General features: G+C 33.6%; 2 protein-coding genes across 3 annotated transcripts in view; both read left to right on the top strand.

Annotated features, from left to right (window-relative positions):
- The first annotated feature begins 384 nt into the window (after window positions 1-384).
- LOC129255417 (exopolyphosphatase PRUNE1-like) lies at window positions 385-7582 on the top strand. Its single transcript, XM_054893770.2, has 4 exons — window positions 385-447; window positions 1115-1219; window positions 3713-4100; window positions 4459-7582. The coding sequence occupies exons 1-4, from the start codon at window positions 385-387 to the stop codon at window positions 4623-4625; spliced, it is 723 nt and encodes a 240-aa protein (XP_054749745.1). The 3' UTR covers window positions 4626-7582.
- A 1951-nt stretch (window positions 7583-9533) lies between these two features.
- LOC129255418 (uncharacterized) overlaps window positions 9534-19988 on the top strand; it is a 43266-nt gene continuing 32811 nt past the window's right edge. For both annotated transcript variants that reach the window (XM_054893771.2, XM_064097549.1), the window contains exons 1-2: window positions 9534-9995; window positions 19417-19511. In XM_054893771.2, the coding sequence (XP_054749746.2) occupies window positions 9962-9995; window positions 19417-19511 (129 nt within the window). In that variant the 5' untranslated portion in view covers window positions 9534-9961. The remainder of the gene's footprint in view (window positions 9996-19416; window positions 19512-19988) is intronic.

Genomic DNA, 19988 nt, shown 5'->3' with positions numbered 1-19988 from the left:
AAATGCTTCTAACTTTTCAGCAAAGCTTTACATTCGTGACTTTAGGCTAGACCCCTTTTTATTTTATGTTTACATGTCGATGTGGGGGCGTGCATGTCGACATGTCGGAAACATTGAAAATCCTTCGTATGTCGACATCAATGTCGATATGAGGCCTATCGACAACAGCACTAAAGTTTACATACATTTTCAATTTGTTTTGACCATTTCAGTTCTTCATCTATCAAAACTCCTAAGCATTTGGTGAATTGAACTCTATATATCAAATCACCGTTTAACGAAATCGTGAAAGAATCTATTTTCCTGAGATTAGCATGAGAACCTATTATCATGACACAAGTTTTTTCAGTGTTGAGGACGAGCTGATTATCTTTAATCCATGCCATGACCTTGTTTAATGCAACAGTTAATTTTTCTTCCAAAACTGTCGCATCATTCGCACTGACGGTAAGTGTCGTGTCGTCAGCGTACATATCTATGATACCTTCATGAATACATTCAGGTAAACTATTAACATATATTGAAAATAAAAGGGGACCTAGAATTGACCCTTGTGGCACGCCTAATTTGACGATTGAAGGGTGCGATTTGGCTCCTTTGAATTGTGTCACTTGTTGTCGATCAAATAAATATGATTTGAACCAAGTGATAGTCCTATTACTACAACCAATGCAAGCTAATTTCTTTAAAAGCAGCTTATGGTCCACGGTATCAAAGGCCTTCCGAAGATCTATGAATGCAACTCCAGAAATTCAATCAATGTTTGACGACCACTGATTTACAAGTTTTGCAAGAGCAGTAGTTGTTGAATGCATTGGCCGAAAACCAGATTGATTTGGGTGTAATAAATCATTCACGTCCAAGAATTCACACAAAGAATATAATGAGAATTAAGAAATGGTGACAGTTTTAATTTTATTAATTTGCATTCAATCTGCAGTTTGAGATATATGCTTCAAAGGTTCAACTATACATCACCTCCTGATAGTCATCTTCCCACTTTATCCCCTATTTTAGACTTAAGATGTGTATGGTGTAGGTTGCAATAGCCCAAAAGTCATTTAAATAACCCACCCTTTTAAATTTTTTTCACTCTTCCATCTAATCCTTTCAGCAAACACTATCATCATTCAGCAAGGTACATGTTGTTATTGGAAATGAAGCTTGTGATTTGGACTCTACTGTCTCTGCGATATCTCATGCATACAATTTATCTCAGGTAAGTTTCCTCACTTTCAAATTCCGCAAGTTCCTCCTACAGGTATTTGAAATATTTGCCTGCACACAATTTGATAAATGATTGTATTAGCAACATATTCTAGATGAGAATGGGAATTCTATATCTGATCTAGTCATATTTTTGTTCATATTTTCTAATCACACTTTGTGATTGAGATTGTTAATGCTTCTATGTTTAACTGAAATGAATTTCTCTGAAAAATCAATTTGCTGTAAAAATTAGATTGTAAAAATTGTTCAGTGACTGTACTTGTTCATGGGAGTCAGTAAATTTATTACTGTATTATGTATTATGTGAAATGCTTGATGTGTTAAAATGCACAACTCATGAAAAGGGATTAATATTGTAATAAAATTCTTTAACAAGAGTTCTACATTAAAATTATTATCCACAAAGAAACATGTTAAAAGATAGGTGATAGCAAATTGTTTGTTTGCTTCGAGGTTAAGTTGGCATGGAAACAGGATGAGGAGTTATCCCAGTAAATAGAGATTTCAAGTGACAGCCTTTGTTAATTCTGTAATGACTCATTTCACTCTCGCTATTCAACAGGTCAAGTAATCTGAAGGGAATACATGTAGCAACTTCAAGTAGGCTGTGATGCAGAAGCTATGCTATGTTCATTTCAATACATTTACTGTATTTATTCAAGTTCATTAAAAAATCTGTACTCTAAAGAAAATGCACTGGAAGATGCAGGAGTAATAATACATTGAGGCTTACATTTAGAGTGGTGGTTTGGGTCCCAGGAGAAAGCAAAGTTTATTTTTTTAAAGGGTTTACATACATGTACAAAGGTACTGCAGCTATTGTACGCAAAAAAAATCAATATTTTTAGAAATGAAACCAAATTAAATTAATGTGACATGAATATTGAACACCCGTCACCCATTATCAGATTTTATTTAGGGCCTATGTTAAAACAATGAATTGAAGAGTATAAAAAAAATATTTTGCATAATATATATTATATTCAAGGGTAGACTGCAAAAACAATATAATAGATTTATGATTACAAATTTACAAGGTGAGATATTTGATCATCATCCTCAATCTAGAATTTTCAATATGGTACTGGTATTTCATTTAAAGGGATGGTCCGGGCTGAGAGTATTTATAGCTTGATAAATAGAGTAGAATTCATTTAGGAAAATGCAGAAAATTTCATCAAAATCGGATAACAAATAACAAAGTTATTGAATTTTAAAGTTTAGCAATATTTTGTGAAAACAGTCATCATGAATATTCATTAGGTGGGCTGATGATGTCACATCCCCACTTGTTCTTTTGTATTTTATAATATGAAATTAGGTTTATTCAAAAATTTTCCTCCAAGAACTAGAAAAATTGGATTGACAACTGATTATAGTGCATTAGATGTTTATTGCTGCAACTTATTTCATTATAAGGGAGACATATTATTCACACAAGTATGAAATAATGAAAAAATTATGATTTTATGTAATAACATAAGAAAACGGAAAGTGGGGATGTGACATCATCAGCCCACCTAATGAATATTCATGACGACTGTTTTCACAAAATATTGCTAAACTTTAAAATTCAATAACTTTGTTATTTGTTATCCGATTTTGATGAAATTTTCGGCATTTTGCTCAGTGAATTCTACTCTATGTATTTAGATATAAATATTTTCAGCCTGGACCATCCCTTTAAGTGTAAGATGGACAGTTCAGTGTATATTTAGCCCTGTATATACCCTGTAGGAATATTTTGCACTAAAATTCCCTTGAAAGAATTTTGTAGTACCATAATAAAAAAAATTGGTTCCGCAGTATCTTTCCGTATAAAGATATCCCTTGAGTACATAATAATGCTTGGTATATATGCATGTTCTCTTCCGTCTTCTGAGTATTTCACAGAAATGGACCGAATTCTTTGAAGCCAGTTTACATAATGCACATGTATTTGTAAAAATAGTTGAAACAATGCCAAAGAAAATCTGCTACTTAATACTACTCATTTCCTGTCTGGGTGTTAAGAACCCCATCCATTTCCTCTGTACATACACTGACAAGAAAGATTGTACATGGAGACATCAAAATGAAAACTTTAGTGCTTTCCCTATTGTACTTTTTATAGTCAAATTGTAACTCGTATGAAATTTAATCTAACATGATTGTATATTATTGTACACAATATGAGAAACAACAGTGAATGAAGGTGCTTCAAAATAATTGGATTGTAATAGTCTCTTATTCTTTCATATTTCTTCTTTTCTTTGTTTTATTTGGATCTGAAGGCATAACTATTATTTACACTTACAGCATTGTAATGCTCTTGATTGAAACATGGTTATTGAATGTATGTTGAATGTTTACACAAAAGAGTTTTATATAGAATAGAGCTCATCAAAGGAGAAATTCACATTACTCAATGTGCATAAAAATCATTGACTTTAAAGGCTTGAAATAATGTATTTAATTTGTATTTCATTTGATGCTCTTACAGGATGCTCAGTCATCTGATGAAGCCATCATACCTGTGCTCAACATTCCAAGGGAAGAGCTTCCTTTAAGAACTGAAACAAGTCACCTTCTCCCAAGATGCAATATCCAGTTAACAGACTTGGTCTGCCGTGATGAGATTGATCTTAAATCTATTCCAAATTTGACAATAACTCTCGTTGATCACAATGTACCCACAGAGAATGATACCTGGTTAGACCAGTATGTTGTAGAAGTGATTGATCATCATGTGAACAGTCGTCATGACGATGAGGATAGAGCAATCAGCATCACAAGGGAGCTGGTAGGGTCATGTTCTACATTGGTAGCCAAACAGATCTTGGACAAACACCTAGAAATTTTGGATCATCAACTAGTTAAATTGCTCCTTGGTAAGATGTCAAAGCGTAAAGACTCTCTTTGCTGTTAATTTTATTCATCTAGCATTTTAAAGAGAGGTTTATTGCTCGTAGTAGATATAATTAATAAAAAGCAAATTGATAAATTGTTTATTCAGTATTGAGAAGCAGTTAAAAGCAGTTCTTGAGAAGCAGGTAAAATAAAGTGTTTATTACATGTAATCTAAAGGACAGTTTAATCAAGTTATATTGAAAACAAGAAACATTTTCTGGAAAGCCTAGTTTGTATGGAAGAAGATTTTTTTTTCAAGTGATAGTATAGACAGCCAAATTTTATGTTTAATACTTTGGGTATATTAAATGTTTATTCCTTCTGTTATTGTTTTAACAGGTACCATAATGTTAGATACACTAAACATGAGTGAAGCTGCAGGAAAAGCAACACCAACAGATGAAGATATAGTCAAAAGACTAGGAAACCTTAGCCCAAGGATCAATCTGCAAGAACTCTTTGATGGGGCTCAAGCCGCTAAGTTTGATATATCAGGTAAGAAATAATATAAACTTCTTACATGTAAATGCCAAGACTGACTGCCTTCTTTATGGTGAGTTCAGATTGATATTGTGATTGGATCCAGTAGATAAAACTTTCACTCTCATCCAGTCCAACTTAAAGTCAATCTTTCTTTTCATACTGGACAAGGTGGCTCAGAGGTAGAGTTCCCGCCTCATACACAGGAGGTCATGCATTCGATCCCCTGCCAAGTCATACCAAAGACTTATAAAAATGGGACCTTCTGCCTTCTTGCAAGGCTCCTTTGTATAAAAAAAATGAGCAAGGATTTCAAACCATGCCAATTACATTACCCCAAAAGATAGACTTAGAAATCAAATAACAAAAATAGGAATCATGAAGATAATACTGGAATACAAAATAAAACAAACAACTTTCTGAAAAATGACAATGTTGAAACTCTTCATAGTATAAGTAACAAACTTCATCTCTGGAAAAAATGCAAAACTTTTCTGACCTGGAGAGTAGGGACTGATCTTTGGCATTCAAGCAATGCTATGTACAGTAATATAATTGATGTTGGGCCACCATGAGCACTGCTTTGATCAGGTCATGATCTTGATCATTTTTATTTTGGAGGAAAGGAAAGACAAACCAATTTTACAAGACTAAATTGTAAAACTGCTTAGTTCATTGCAAAATCCAACCTTTGGCATAAGAACATACAGAACTGATCTTCAACCATCATATTTTCTGCAAGTAGAAAAAGTTATTGAGGTAGGATATATATTTTTTCCTTGTTTCGCGGGTAGTTCTGGAGGATATTGCAGCTTTTCGGCCTTTTGTTTGTCAGGTGCCATGGTTGGGTTAATGTCAGGGTGGACTTTTCTTTTATTGAAATAAAGATTTTATTTTATTTTCAAGCATATTAAACATACATGTACTCATACTGGATTACAGGCATGTTGAATAGGGGTTTACTGATTTGAGGTCAACTGACTCCAGCAGAATTTATTCAAACATATTTGTAATCTAGATTGTGTGTGGTGGTAGTTTATTTGTGAAACTTTCTAGTGTGCCTCTGCTCTTTCTAAGGTCATAGATTCTTTGAGTGAGATCCTGTTTGAATGACTAAGTGACCACATCTTGTGGTTTAGAGCAATAAATAAGACTAATATGCTTTTCACACTGCATTTCCTTAACCCCATACTATCCTTAACCCCGGACTATCCTTAACCCCATACTTTCTTTTTTTGGACTCACACTGTCTTTCTTTACCCTATACTATCTGCTTAGCCGGGGTTAACGCCTTAAGGAAAGAAAGTACAGTGTGAAAAGCATACAAGAGGCTTTTTTTTTCATGGTACACCATACATGTAAGTCAATTTCTTTCTATGGCTCAGCCTATGTGTTTGTGATAAAAGTATATTGCATATATTGAAACAAGCTGTTATAATAGATCTCAACCCTGAGTAGGCCTTTAAGGAAAGAAAGTACAGTGTGAAAAGCATACAAGAGGCTTTTTTTTTCATGGTACACCATACATGTAAGTCAATTTCTTTCTATGGCTCAGCCTATGTGTTTGTGATAAAAGTATATTGCATATATTGAAACAAGCTGTTATAATAGATCTCAACCCTGAGTAGACACAATACCAATGTTGCACTAATACTAAGAATAGAATGTCCTTCATGCGCATGAGGCTGTTGTTATAGTGATGATATTGCAAGTTCAGGCGTTGATAGATTCTACACTTACATGTATATGTATGAGTGCATGATTGATAAAAGTTTGAATATTGATGGAATTTGAAAAAAAATCAGGTATTTGTCTCTATTTTTCTTTTGAATAAATCATTCTTTTTAAGTATCCTCTTTTTTTCAACATCAATCTTGAGCAATTGGAATGCTAAAATATTTTTCCTAAAAAATGCTTATTGCACCCAATAGTTGCCAGAAGGCAGAAACATATTTCAAGCATTGACTGGTACAATATCTAATTGTTTTATATGGAAAGGTGTCAGTGCACATGAATGATTGCATGTAACCCTGTAGCCTTCAAAACCATTTTAAACAGATCTAATTGAAGGAATATGACGCTAATGTTAATATGCACTCTTGGCATTTGATGCTTGCTAACTGTAGGACCAGTATCAGTGTTAGTCTAGGATTCATGCATCATCAGATTATCAATATCTTGCTTTATAATTAGTATAAAGCACGGCGATGTTTATGTTACACTTAGAATTTCGTACATTGTATGCTCAAGTACAATGGGCTAGTCAAAATATTGAACTTGAAAATTATATTCAGAGTTAATATGTGTAGACTTCTCATGAACATCACTGTTTGATATTCATATAAAGTGATCTGTGATATTAAAGTGTCGTTGATATCTACATTCCCTTTCCTGCAACACTAATCAGTGCTCATGGAATGGAGACTAGAAGGAGATGTACATGTAATGGAAAGAGGCCAAGGACAATCATTTATAATTAGTAGATCGATGAGGCTTGAGGATGGAAAAACAAACTTGTCTGTCTCCCAACTATATATTATTTAACCAAAGTATTTTAGAAGTCTTTGATTCTAATGAAGGGAAATGGACAGTTATGACAAAAATTTGCTTTCCTTCCAATGTTCTTTGCTTAAATTAGAAGATTCTTGCTAGGCCTACAGTTTATATCAATTTATTGATATGCTTTAAATATTGAAAAGTGAAAACATATAGGATAGCTTTAATCTTCCTGTGTAATATAGACCTCCATGTATTCAGTGCAGCCCATGCAGTGCATCAGATGATGGCAAGGATAGAGAATTCAAGCAAACTTTAACCATGAAACATGTAAATGCTCTGTATAATTAGTTTCCTCTACCTGGTTTTGCACATTATTGACTGCTTTCCAGAAATATACAGATTGAAGAAAAAATTGGTAACTGCAGGGATTGTACCTGCTGTTTGCTGATTCAGAAATTAAGCTCACTTTGAACTTCACCCTCCCAAAAAAAAAAAAAAAAAAATGAATCTGTAGATCTATTGTGTTACCAAAAAATACAATACATACATGTACTGAGTAATGCTCTATGGAATTCATTGCATAATATAGATTTACATGTACCATTACCACTACCAGCAATATCAAGTCTGGAATTCCACTTCTAATTTTCATTCAAATTTTGCCTAATCTTTGTGCTTGGGATTGAATAAGTGTAGATTAAAATTTTTATTATTATCATGATCTTAAATATAAACTTGATTTTCTTGAATTAATTTTATTCAACTTCAAGGATTGATATTGTAAGACACTAGTTTGATAAAGGGTTATTCGAAAAAGAAGCATATATTTCCCCACTATGTTTAAACTATAGTTTGTTGGACTGTTATTTACTTTTCAACCCCTGCACAAAGTAAACAAAAGACATGCCAGACAGGCTGTTGTCTTTGAAAACACACAAACTCATCAATTTTATGAATCACTGTTGTCTAATAATAGCAGCATAAAAAAAGAAGGGGTAAAAAGACAATGAATGGAGAGGGTACTTTTTGTGATTTATGTTTTCATTTTCACTGTGCAATATAATCACATTTTGTGGGACAAGGATATAAGAACAATAAATTTTTCTATTTACCATTGTATTCCTTTTGATAGAAGCATGCTGATTGTAATCCAAATTTCGAGTGCATTTTGGGTAAAAAAATGATAAAATTTGAAGGATTTTTATTGTTACCACAAAGAAAGGCAAAAAAACTAGAAATCTGTCAGCAATATCTTAGAGATAGTTTTCCAGTTTCATTGTACTGTAATATGCTTTTCACACTGCACTTTTTCTCCTTAACCCCAGGAAATTGGTGGGGCTAAGGGGGGAGGGGTCTTAGCCCCACTAATTTCCCGGGGTTAAGCTTAGTCCACTTCATAATCACACTACGTTTTAGCAAAGTGGGCTAGCCCGGTAAATAGAACAGTACTATCTGGCCCTGCAAAAAAGCAATTGCGGTGCTAAGAGATGCTGTGTGAAACGAAAGTGGGCTAAGGAAAAGTGGTGTAAGCATTAGCCAATCACAGAAGTCGAAATTGCACGTCACTTACGCTCTGTATGGTAAAATGATCAATATTCATGAGCTGTGTGATAGTCCGGGGTTAAGGTGTTAACGCTGGCCAAGCAAATAGTATGGGGTTAAGAAAGACAGTGTGAATAAAAAAAAATAGTATGGGGTTAAGGATAGTCTGGGGTTAAGGAAATGCAGTGTGAAAAGCATATTAATGATTCATTTAATGATCCTCATTACTGTCAATTCTTGAATGTAACAGGAATTGATAAGATAAGACAATCTATTTTCCAGGTAGAGCATACATGTAATATGCAACAGCTGATAAAAGTGACAACTGTTGCATGAAGTCTGAGAAAAAATACAGTAAAGAAATGATTGGTAAGCAGAGTGGACATATATGATCTAAATACAGTAACTGGCGTCATTTCAAAAGCACATCCTAACTGTCACACCCATTGAATTTGAGACACCTGTTCTAATTGACACCATGTAGGACAATACACGGCCTACAGAAGCATGCATGGGTTCCCAGTTCATCTTGCACTGATGTAAAACAAGTAGGCATATTGGAGGAAATAAGGAGGGGGAGTTTAATTTTATCTATCGTTTAATTTTTTTATTGTTATCACTAGTAGATTTGAGTGCATTTTTCTTTCCTCTTTGAATAGAATTAGCCCTATACATGTAACCTATTTTCCACTGAGACTGAAATTGTATGCGGTTTGTTTACATGTACGGTTGAATCAATTAGAGAAATATTGACCTGCACAGTACTCAGGATGGTCTAAATAAAGAGACTAATAAATGTAGACAATTCTTTGAGCCTTGTAATGATCGCAGGTGGGCGGGTCTTTCAATCTCTCCCAAGCTTCCATATGAGTCACAAGCAAACAAACAATAACAATACACACATCATATATATTCTGACAGGCAAGTCGTGTGTGGGTAGCTATTTGCCTGATATGTGTGTGTGGAAGCACTGTGAAATCCAAAGTTCCACCGCAAGAGATTCTTAAAAGATATTTCTCACTCTTCACTTTGATTTGTGTCGGCACATTCAGCGCATGACTTTCTGATTTCTCAGCAGTAGAGTATCTAATCGGCATCCTCCCCGTCAGTTTCCTTTCTGCTTCAGGAAAACTATCACTACAATGACTTTCTCAAATTACTTCTAAATTCATCTTGATGATATACCAAGCTGTTTCCATGTGGACTAAGCATATTATTTTGATTTTGATTTTGGTTATTGGGGATTGATAAGGAAATATTACTTGTATACTGTAATAGTCTTGAATGAGAAGAAATAGTTGTTGTTTATCTGAGGATAAAAATGGATACGATCATACAGGAAGAAGATGATTCTGGTAAGAAAGATTGCTTTTTTCCATCTTTAAAACAATTCAGCTTTGATGGTGAATAATTGAGTGGAGGAGAGGGAGTAAAGTATGACATAGAGAGCAGGTAGGAAATGGTTTAGTAGGCCAACACAAAGACAAAAAACGGAAACAACAAAATCAATGGAACTCTTTTTACTCAAAAAGACACTCAACTTGAAAACTGTTTTTATTCTGTTAACTGATCATATTCATAAATCATAATGTCTACTACCATATTATAGTTACCCCCAGGGGATTGATGTGACTAACTACTGCACTCAGACATTTGCAAGAGAAACATTGACTATAAAAAATTTGGTAAATTTTAAATTATTTGGTTTTCATACACAGCTGTAATTATATTTTCACCCCATCGAGAATTACACTTTATGATAATAAAAAAATATATTGCAGAATGTAAATAGTTAGTGAAAGAGAACAAGGTTAGTCATGTAGATCAACATTCCAATGGGTGATAATGTTTGACTCTGATCTATTGACAGTCTGAATCATAGTCATGGGATTTTTTATTTTATTTCATTTCCAGAAACACAATTACACTCATAACAATAGTAAATTTTAGTACATTGAAAATATTCACAATACAATAACAGAATTAAAAAAATAAACACTAAAAAGGGAAAGAACACCAGCTAACGCCTGGGGATTATCAAAAGAAATCAAGCTTCTGTTAGAAGGCTCTCCTCATTAGCTGGTGATATAAAGAACATTCACATTAAAAAACAGTTCAACATTATGAACAAATAACAAAGACCTTTGGGCGACGGGAGCACGCCAATCACAATATAATAAACCTACAATATTAGATTTCAATGTCATAAAGCAATTATTAGCAGTGCTCAGAGAAATATTTTTAGTTTATTCCAAACCAGGAATTGAGTGATCATGGATTAACAATTATGATGAAGCCAATTCATTTGAAATTTGTGAGGTAGCATATCATACATACACGTACATGTCGGCCTCAATCACTCCAAAATCTCAACAAAATACAAATACTTACTGGCCACAAAACACAATCTCACCTCGCTACAATCATGACAATCCAAACATTGTGACTGCACTCGACTCCATCACTCGAGTGTATCCAAAACATTCATAAGCGCAAGCTCAATTTACATGTAGCGACAAAAACCAGTACCAAATAACGTAGAAGCAACATGACTGTGTGTTGCTGCCCTCTACACTCGAAGATATAACAGCACGAAATCCAAAACGGCTAATAGGCAAAATCGTTGACTGCTCAGAACGATGTCCAAAAAGCCCCAAAATTATCAATAAAATTTAATCCAACCCTAAAATAATGCTAGTAACGTGAAAGGTGAGGATGTATTCATGCTAAATATGTTTTTTACAATATGTTTTGTACTCGTTTACATTCGATGAACGCGGATTTTAAACGTTGTCGGTTCAGTGGCAGATACAAATTTTGACCAGCGCGAGTATCGTGACATCGCTGATCAATGCAATGCGTATTGATTTTTTATGTAATAAATGGAATTGTCACCTATTAATAAAAAAAAATTTGTTGACAGTTGTCGATATTGGTAAGATATTTTTAGCGAAATATCGACAGAGAATTTTCTTACCGATAATAGCACTATTCTGTATACATTTAATAAACATACATTATTGTAGTATTAGACTCAAATAAAACATAGAATTGTATCTTATGTGCTTTGCAACAGAATGAGGGGGGGGGGGGCAATTGGCATCAGAGCAATTTAAGAATTTTTTTTTCTTGTTATAGATATTATACTTAAATAGGCTATAATCTCAAAAGGTCAGAATAAATGTTTGTTTTTGAAAAATTTAATGAAATATATAATTTGACAAATATCACCTTTATAAGGGGCAGTAAATGTATGAGGCCGTTCTCATTACGCTTTCTAAAACTAGTTTACTGGAAACTGATTCAGGAAACCAGTTTGGGAGATGGCTTTGCTAGCATTTCCACTTGATCACATGAAAGTGGTTTTCAAAATTACTTCACGTAAAGCAATCTTGTTGCTATGGAAACGCTCTCAGTGGGGTGACATGTTTCACGCGAAATTCAAAACCGCAGCGTAGGCATTCTACACCTGTCGTGTGGAGTAGCGCACTCAAAATGTGCGAAGATTGCTTCCCGAAGAATGGTTGTGTCCTCACTTATGCTCAAACCAGTTTAATGAGGCAAAGCGATCTTGAAAACTGCATTGCGAGGTGGTTTTCTGAACCGGTTTGGAAGATCGCGTTGATTGCTCTCACTACTCGTTAAACTAGTTTCCACTAAACTAATTTCCAGTAAACTAGTTTTAGGAAGGTAGTGAGCAGGCGCGTAGCCAGGGGGGGCGGTGGGGGCGGTCGCCCCCCCGAACGTTTTGTAAACTTTACCCAAAGTCAGTTCACTCCAGATATTATTGCTTATTTTCAAAGTTTGAATTCAAACTTTGAAAATAAACAATATTTGATTTATGAAAATTAAAAGGTCTGAAACACTTTCAACAATTTAGTTTTCACCAGTATGAAAGAATTCTACATGAATGCTTGTGCATGCAGATTACAGTGTCTCTCTATAATGTACAGAGCTCAACCCAAAGTAATGACTTGTCAATACAAGTCTCCTTGGAAACTGCATGTAAAAAGCAAATTTACATTGAAATCACTAACATATAATGGCACAAAGCTATTAATGAATGACGGTTTTTTATTGAATACTACATACAGTATCTTGCTTTCTTTGCTTGTTTGGGTTTTATAGTGGTGCTATAATTTACAGTTAATTGTGAACATGATTAGCTTTAAATCCAAATGCATATAAAGCACAGGGCTACTTCTGAAACGCTTCTGTTATTATTGATTGCTCTATGTGTACGTGCAATCATGGAGGTCCTTTTTACTTCTATGGTGCAATATTGATGCAAGATGTCACTTTATATAATATGCTGTATGTTATCAATCTAAGTTTTGCAATTAAAAGATTATTAAGTGATTATAGGTAATAAATTGATTACAGATCTGTACTTTCAAGCACATTTATCTGTGTAGTGTGAAAGGGAGAAGGAGGTAGAGCAAGCCAAGGTGAATTATTGGGAAAGGGAAGGGTTTATACAGGAATGTATTCTTAGTCTGAAATTGATTCAGAATTTCCTAATAGAAACGTGCATGAACTAACCTGCTCACTACACATTTTATCGCATATTAAATCTCCATTTACACTGCACATATTAAACCCCTTACTGTGGAGAACATTGTAAATCCTGAAGATCTTTTTATTGGAAGTGAACAATTGAATTGACAAATTATACTCTAATGGAAAGCTAATATGCTACAAAAAAAAAAAAAAAAAGTTTCATATACATTTGTACAGCTTACCAGTCAGATTTTTCTTCTGGAAATGTTCTGATTCACATCCATGTACATGTTAATAAAAAATGGGTATCATTGTGCTATTCATCGGCAAAAATTATCTTATACTGTATTTATGGACAAATGCATTTGCATGCAGAAAAGTTTGATTTATTTTCTTACGTACCAGTTTACAAATTAATGATAAATTCTATAAACACCAATTCCAATCTGAAGACTGCTTAATTTGCATAAAGAATTAAGAAGTAAATGTAATTTTTTAAGAACATTTTTGAAGCACTCAACAGAGATACAATTTCCGATGTCTTCCGGAAGTCTTTTCCACAGCATGGGGCATGCCTTAAAGCAAATACTTTTCCCCAAGTTTTTTCATTCAAATATTTTCAAATGATATGCAAAGGAAAATGTCTTTGGAATATGTAGTGCTTAGACTTTGATTAACCCACAGCTTTGCACCATTTAAATTTGTTGTTGTTGATATTTTTAGTTGCCCCATATTTGGCTACAACTGTCAGGTAATATCAAACTTGACCATAGTTACTGAACTAATAGAGCTTGAGTAATATAAGTATGAAATATAATATTTATGTTTTTTCTGTGTGTATTGTTCTTAAAAATCTCCAATTTGTAATTTGGAAAACAATAAAATAATAAATCTTGTCTATATACAAAGATATATATAATTGTAACTCCGACCACATACATGTATGATGATGTCATATAATTTAGGTTGTTGAGAAGCTAAATGAAGCACATTATTCAGAATCACAAGTGTTTTAAAAGCAAAAGACCTAGCTCTGGTGAAAGCAGTGAAAATTTATTATATTTTCATTGTTGTATTGTTCTCAGCTTTCTGAATATTGTTTTCACTTCCAATGTGGTCTTAAACTTGATTTTGAAACTCCTGTCTGAAATTCCTTCAGTTTGCAGTATTTATTAGATCTTTCATCTTTATGCATCTGTGTTGGATCATATACTGTTGAGAGATAAAAGTCCTTTCCATGCCAAATACACATCAAATGGCACCTACATGTACACGTACTCAGTATCATTTGAATAGGTCCGTCAGACACCTACGTAAATATAGGCCTCATGTGAAGTAAATCTATGATAGCTTAGAACAGATAGGAAATCACAAGTTCGCCAAAGTCATTATTTTGTTTTCATGAATTTATCCTTATAAAATATCAGGAAATTTATTTTTCACAATTGGTTTGAAGTAATAATTTTACAAAAACAATACCACCTCATGTGGCGTGCCAAAGCACTGGTATTCCGAATGATTATTTTGTAGTATACATGTACATGTAAATGATTCTGTACATGTACTACTGAACTTGATCAACTGTGTTCTTTATTTGACCCAATAGCTAAGCACATTGAGTGAAAGTGATACGGTAGTCAAGTGCAGCTTGAAATCATAAGAGTGTTAATTTTCACTCTTCATTCAACCTAGTACGTAATCTCTTCATCAGATGTAAGCAGTGAAGCAAGAAAGGTAGAGGGATCTTCTGTTCCCATAGACATTCCAACCATCTGAATGTTCACCCCCCCCAAAAAAAAAACAACATAAACCTGTTTACTCATACATGTTATACATGTAAATAAAATACAAGAAGGTTTTGTTATAGAGAAAAATCTCAATATTTTTAGGATTATTACTGTCTGAATCAATTTGTGAAATTGCCACCTCTTTACATATTTTTTTAAAGTAGTAAAATAATGTAAATTAGGTGTTCATTTAGTATGTATGTACTTTGAACTTTTCAATAAACAAAAAAAAATCTCCTTTTTCAATAATGTACAGTATGTAAATATTCTGTTCAATTAGTTACATGTATGCTTGCATGAAACTTGGATTTGGTATTTGATAGTGTCAATCCTCCTGATGTTCTTGTCATTTCCTTTTTAAAAAATGTGAGTCTTTCTCTACACCTTACTTTTTATCTTAAATTAGAATAGAAATATAATGTTCATTAGTACATAATATGAGGACCTGGCCTTGCCAGTGGTTAACCAAATCAACCAAACTATTGGTAAAAATTAAACATGTACAGTGTATAATAACAGCATCAGTTTCAAGGATGTACAAAGCATGATATTCAATATATTTTTTATGTAAATTGGTTCCGTACAGTTGCAGTGAATAGACAAAGAGATTTTTACTAATTATTTAAAAAAGGGGAGCAACAAATTCAAAAAATGTGCACTGCTGAAAATATTTGTGACTTGAAGAATTATGATATTATGTCATGAATTGAATAATTGATTATTGCAGTACCAGTTTAAAATATATCACAGCTCTACTCTAGCCGGGAGCTCTACATGTGTGAATGTACACAGTAAGCAGTGCTCATTTATGTGCAGTAGTTTATGATCATATTATATTTGTAGATAGCAGGGTAAGGGGTATATAAATGCCGAGTTTTCTATTGAACTTGTTGTTGTTGTTGTTATCATTGTTATTACTGCTATCATTATTTTAGTTATTGATATTATTATTATTGTTGTTGTTCTTATTTGCCACTCATTTAAATTCAGATGTCAGTCTCTGACAAAGATAGCAAAGACTATTTGATCCGTTTGTGCATACATCATAACTAATATCTTTATTCCTTAGATTGTGGTCATTGTGACTGTAAATATGTGGGGTAAATGTCACATTACAATTTTAGACATGCAGGCAAAATTATAGCTGATTTGATTTTTGTAAATTGGAAGATAACACCAATATGTGTAATATGTCTTCATTTTTTATTCAAAATCTTTTATGTAGTTCCCCTACATATATATGCATTTATTTAAACTTTAAAGCCTTTAAATGCTTGAGATACCGGTACATGCATTGTACAAGACTACTGACATATTCAGCACTGATGTTAACCATTCCTTTTTGGGTGGATTTTATATTATTGTTTGATGAAAGTTCTGCTGGAATTTTTCCTCTTGTTTACCCCAAATACACATGTCTATGGGCGTGTTTATGTTTCCCTTTTTCAGGCAAGAATCATTGTTTTCATACGTGATTAGTCCAAAACTTGGTTGCGTCCATGCTTACTTTCATTTAAACTCACAAAAAGATACATGTACGCTTCAAAATATTTAACCAGAATCAGGGTTTCTGGTGAAGTATAAAAAGAACCATGATCGTAAATGTGTTAAATGACGTCATTTTGTACATGCTTCCGATGAGATGAAAATCCATGGGCAAATACAGTCGCATGGTTCTAATAGGGACTTACATGTACCTCCACGGAATTACATACACCTCTCATCTCCTTGGTTCCAATCATGACCAATGCAGTTGTACATTCGCATACTGTGTGTAATATCACTAAATAATTTGTCATCATGATGTAAGTTGAGGGATTTAACCCGGAGCATGAGTTATGGTGAGGAGACATCACTGAGCCAGAAGCCCCCGTAGCATTAACAAATAGATGTTTTATTAAACGTGTACTTGAATATTCTATATTTTGTCTTATTATTATCCTCATCATGGTGGAAATTGTATGGCCATGTCAAGTAGCTCCATGCAATTACTTAAAGATCGGAAATCGTTCAAATTTTAAAAATAGTTTACCATAACAACACTAAAAAAAAAACTTTCGAAAAATGACACGCCCAATTTCACCTCACTGATTCGAAGCCAGTTGCAAATTGCGATTTCGCCTCTGAAAAACAAAGCATAAACAGCACTCCCAGAACCATGATTACGATCGGCGATCTGAACTGTCATTTAAAAATGCTGATTCTGTCTCCGCAATGGAAGCATAAACACACCTGATGACAGGAAAGCTGAAAATACGGGGGGGGGGGGGGTTCCCAAAATTCTTTATTTTATCCCTCAAAATACTTCAGTTCTTTCAATTTCCTTAATAGTTTTTTTTTCTTGGGGGAGGGATGGGGTGTATGTACTGAAATCAGAGCACAGAAATAAAATGTATCAATACTTCACAAGATCATTGATGTTCTTTGAGATTGAGCAAAAAACAACAACAAATGTTGTCATTCATCAACCTTGTTTAATACTGTGATGTCATTTTTGACAGATCTGTTTGACTCTTATTTCATTTTTTGGGCTTTGTTTATTACCTGGCTGCTTAACACATTAAGCCATTAGACCAGTTTCGCTGCATTTGCTATTTTTACTAAGTAGTATTCGCAGAGTCATCCTTTCAATGAACCGGCAGTGGCCTGAAATTGAGGTTGATTTAAACTGTTACTAACCTACCGGGAAGGAAATGAACAAATATCAAAAGAGACAGGTTGTGATATGATTGTGACATTCTACTGGTCATGAGAAACACTCATATGTTTTTGTATTTTACAATCTGCTTTTTAAATTCAACTTTATTTTGTTTTCAGTCAAGAACATAGGCTGTATACAATCAAACTAAAAAAGAAAAATAGAATAAGAACTCATTGCAATGAAATTAGTACTGCCATTTTGGGTGTTGCTGACCACTATAGTGACAACACTGATATTTCCTTGATTTTATATTCTCAAAAATTCATTGCTATAACAAGTACAGTAAGTTGAATTCATGTCTCTATTGGACAACAGTATGTATATCTTTATTTAAAATGATGCACATGCTGCATTTCTGAGTAGATTATAAATCCATCCAGATTGATCTCAATATATATTAATTCCTGTAGATTCATTTATCAACAAACAAGAATGTTAATAACCTCAAACTACTGAATTACTTCATACATCTGTTTGCACATTCATTTCACTTCCATAAACATTTTCAATTGGATGATTGCAAAATGATATTACATGTTAAATGTTCTTGGTGGTTAAGTGAGGGAGTGGGGCTGAATGGAGGGGGGGGGGGGGTGTCTGGGTTAGGTCTTCACATTAGAGCACCACATCGATATGTGATCTATGAGTCACAAGCCAGGCTTATCAGTGCCCATGCTAAATGTTGAACTGTGGCCCTGATGCTGCACATTAATGATTCTTCTCTGATATATCTAGATTTAGGTTAACTATTTACAGATAAGGAAGCAATGATTTTATGTAATGATACTTTTGTAAGTCTGTATCAAGCACTGTAAGGACACCATTACTGATGGCATTTATAAATACTCAACTGCAGTATTAAAAGTAGAACATACATCTTACATGTTCATTTAGTGTAGGATTGTGAACTCGGTGATGAATTCACAATCCCCAAATTAAGTCAAGTTTGAAACATTTGCCAAGTTGGTGGCCTTCATATTTTCTGTACACTAATACATGTAAACATGAACTTTTCAGCTTTAAGGACTCATGTATTCATCCATATTTGGCTTTGAGGAAAGTGCATACATGGCAGAATTCCAAATACATTTATGCAGTTTAAAGTGAAGATTAAATTTAATATTTTGCTCATTGAATATTTGATCTCAATAACATATGCAAATGAACAGCATGATAAGGCAGTGGGCTTCACACTCTACATGTATGTTATGTATTTTACTATTTATTGTTATAATTTTTTTTAATTTTTTTTTAAGTTTAGCTCATCTGATATTGCTATTTGAGAAAGGAAATATATATTCTTTTGGAATCCAAAGTTATATGTCTCCAAACGTAGGAAGATACAAGTACATGTATATTTCTTTCAAGGATTGTTAAACCAAGATTTACCAAGATTTGTTCTTATCAATCATGTATTATTAATGTGATTCTCATTCCTGTTTCCTGTATGTGTATGGGGTGATTCTCTCCCCCCTATGTTGTAATGTTGCAGACTTAGGCAGTAAGTTTTGAAAAGTAGGCCCCCCCCCAAAAAAAAAAAAAAAAATGTATATATTTTATAAAAATTTTCTTGCCTCATATGATACAATGTATTTACTGCACATGTGTACTAGATATTTGTATTGAGAAGCCATTCATTATTCACCAAACAATATTTGTGTGCCTGGCCGTAATTAATTCAGCCTTATGCAGGATTTGGTTGACTATGAATTTACATGGCTTTGATTATGTAGTGTACTCTTTGCTCTCCTTTTATTATCATCCTCTGATCTCCATTTCTATTTTCAGGTCTAACCACAGCACAGATACTGAGGAAAGATTTCAAGTCTACATCAAGTACATCATGCAAAGTAGGGTTCAGTTCAGTCACATTACCTCTTCAAGTGAGTCACTATCATGCATTCATTAATGGATCAGATAGGTGAAACCGTATGCCTTGACATACCATGAAATTTTGAATGGTAGAATTTCAACACTGTTTGGGCAATGAGAGTATTACTGCATAGAAAAAGCACCACCTTTTTTTATAGACTTCATGTATCATTATGTTAAGATTAACGTGCGTTTTAAGTGACATTTCCAAAATAATCTAGTGTCCAATAAGCCATGCGACATGATTACTTTGTTCTGACTATAAACTCATGAGAATAAATGTCAATATGTACATGAACAATATACAGCAGGAAAAAAATTGTACCATTTGTAAAAGAATTTATGAATTAAAAGACTTAAACTTTCATAAAACTATGTGTTTACTGAAAACCAGAGAGTAGAAAATTCTCCCCAAAAAATGTTAGTACACAGTTTTATGTGTTATATGTCTATACATTTATTATGAACTCTGAACATGTTGCTGATGC

The sequence above is a fragment of the Lytechinus pictus genome, chromosome 3 (genome assembly GCF_037042905.1).
Source record: "Lytechinus pictus isolate F3 Inbred chromosome 3, Lp3.0, whole genome shotgun sequence".
NCBI lineage: Eukaryota > Metazoa > Echinodermata > Echinoidea > Temnopleuroida > Toxopneustidae > Lytechinus > Lytechinus pictus.
The sequence above is the reverse complement of the archived record's forward strand: the minus strand, read 5'-3'. Positions and strand labels throughout refer to the sequence as shown.

What these genes read in the sequence shown, in the direction of transcription:
- LOC129255417 (XM_054893770.2), top strand. Translation starts at nt 385, where the DNA reads ATGACCTTGTTTAATGCAACAGTTAATTTTTCTTCCAAAACTGTCGCA. An exon ending in TCGCATCATTCGCACTGACG is followed by an intron (nt 448 to 1,114) that starts GTAAGTGTCGTG and finishes TAATCCTTTCAG; the next exon opens with CAAACACTATCATCATTCAG. An exon ending in ATGCATACAATTTATCTCAG is followed by an intron (nt 1,220 to 3,712) that starts GTAAGTTTCCTC and finishes ATGCTCTTACAG; the next exon opens with GATGCTCAGTCATCTGATGA.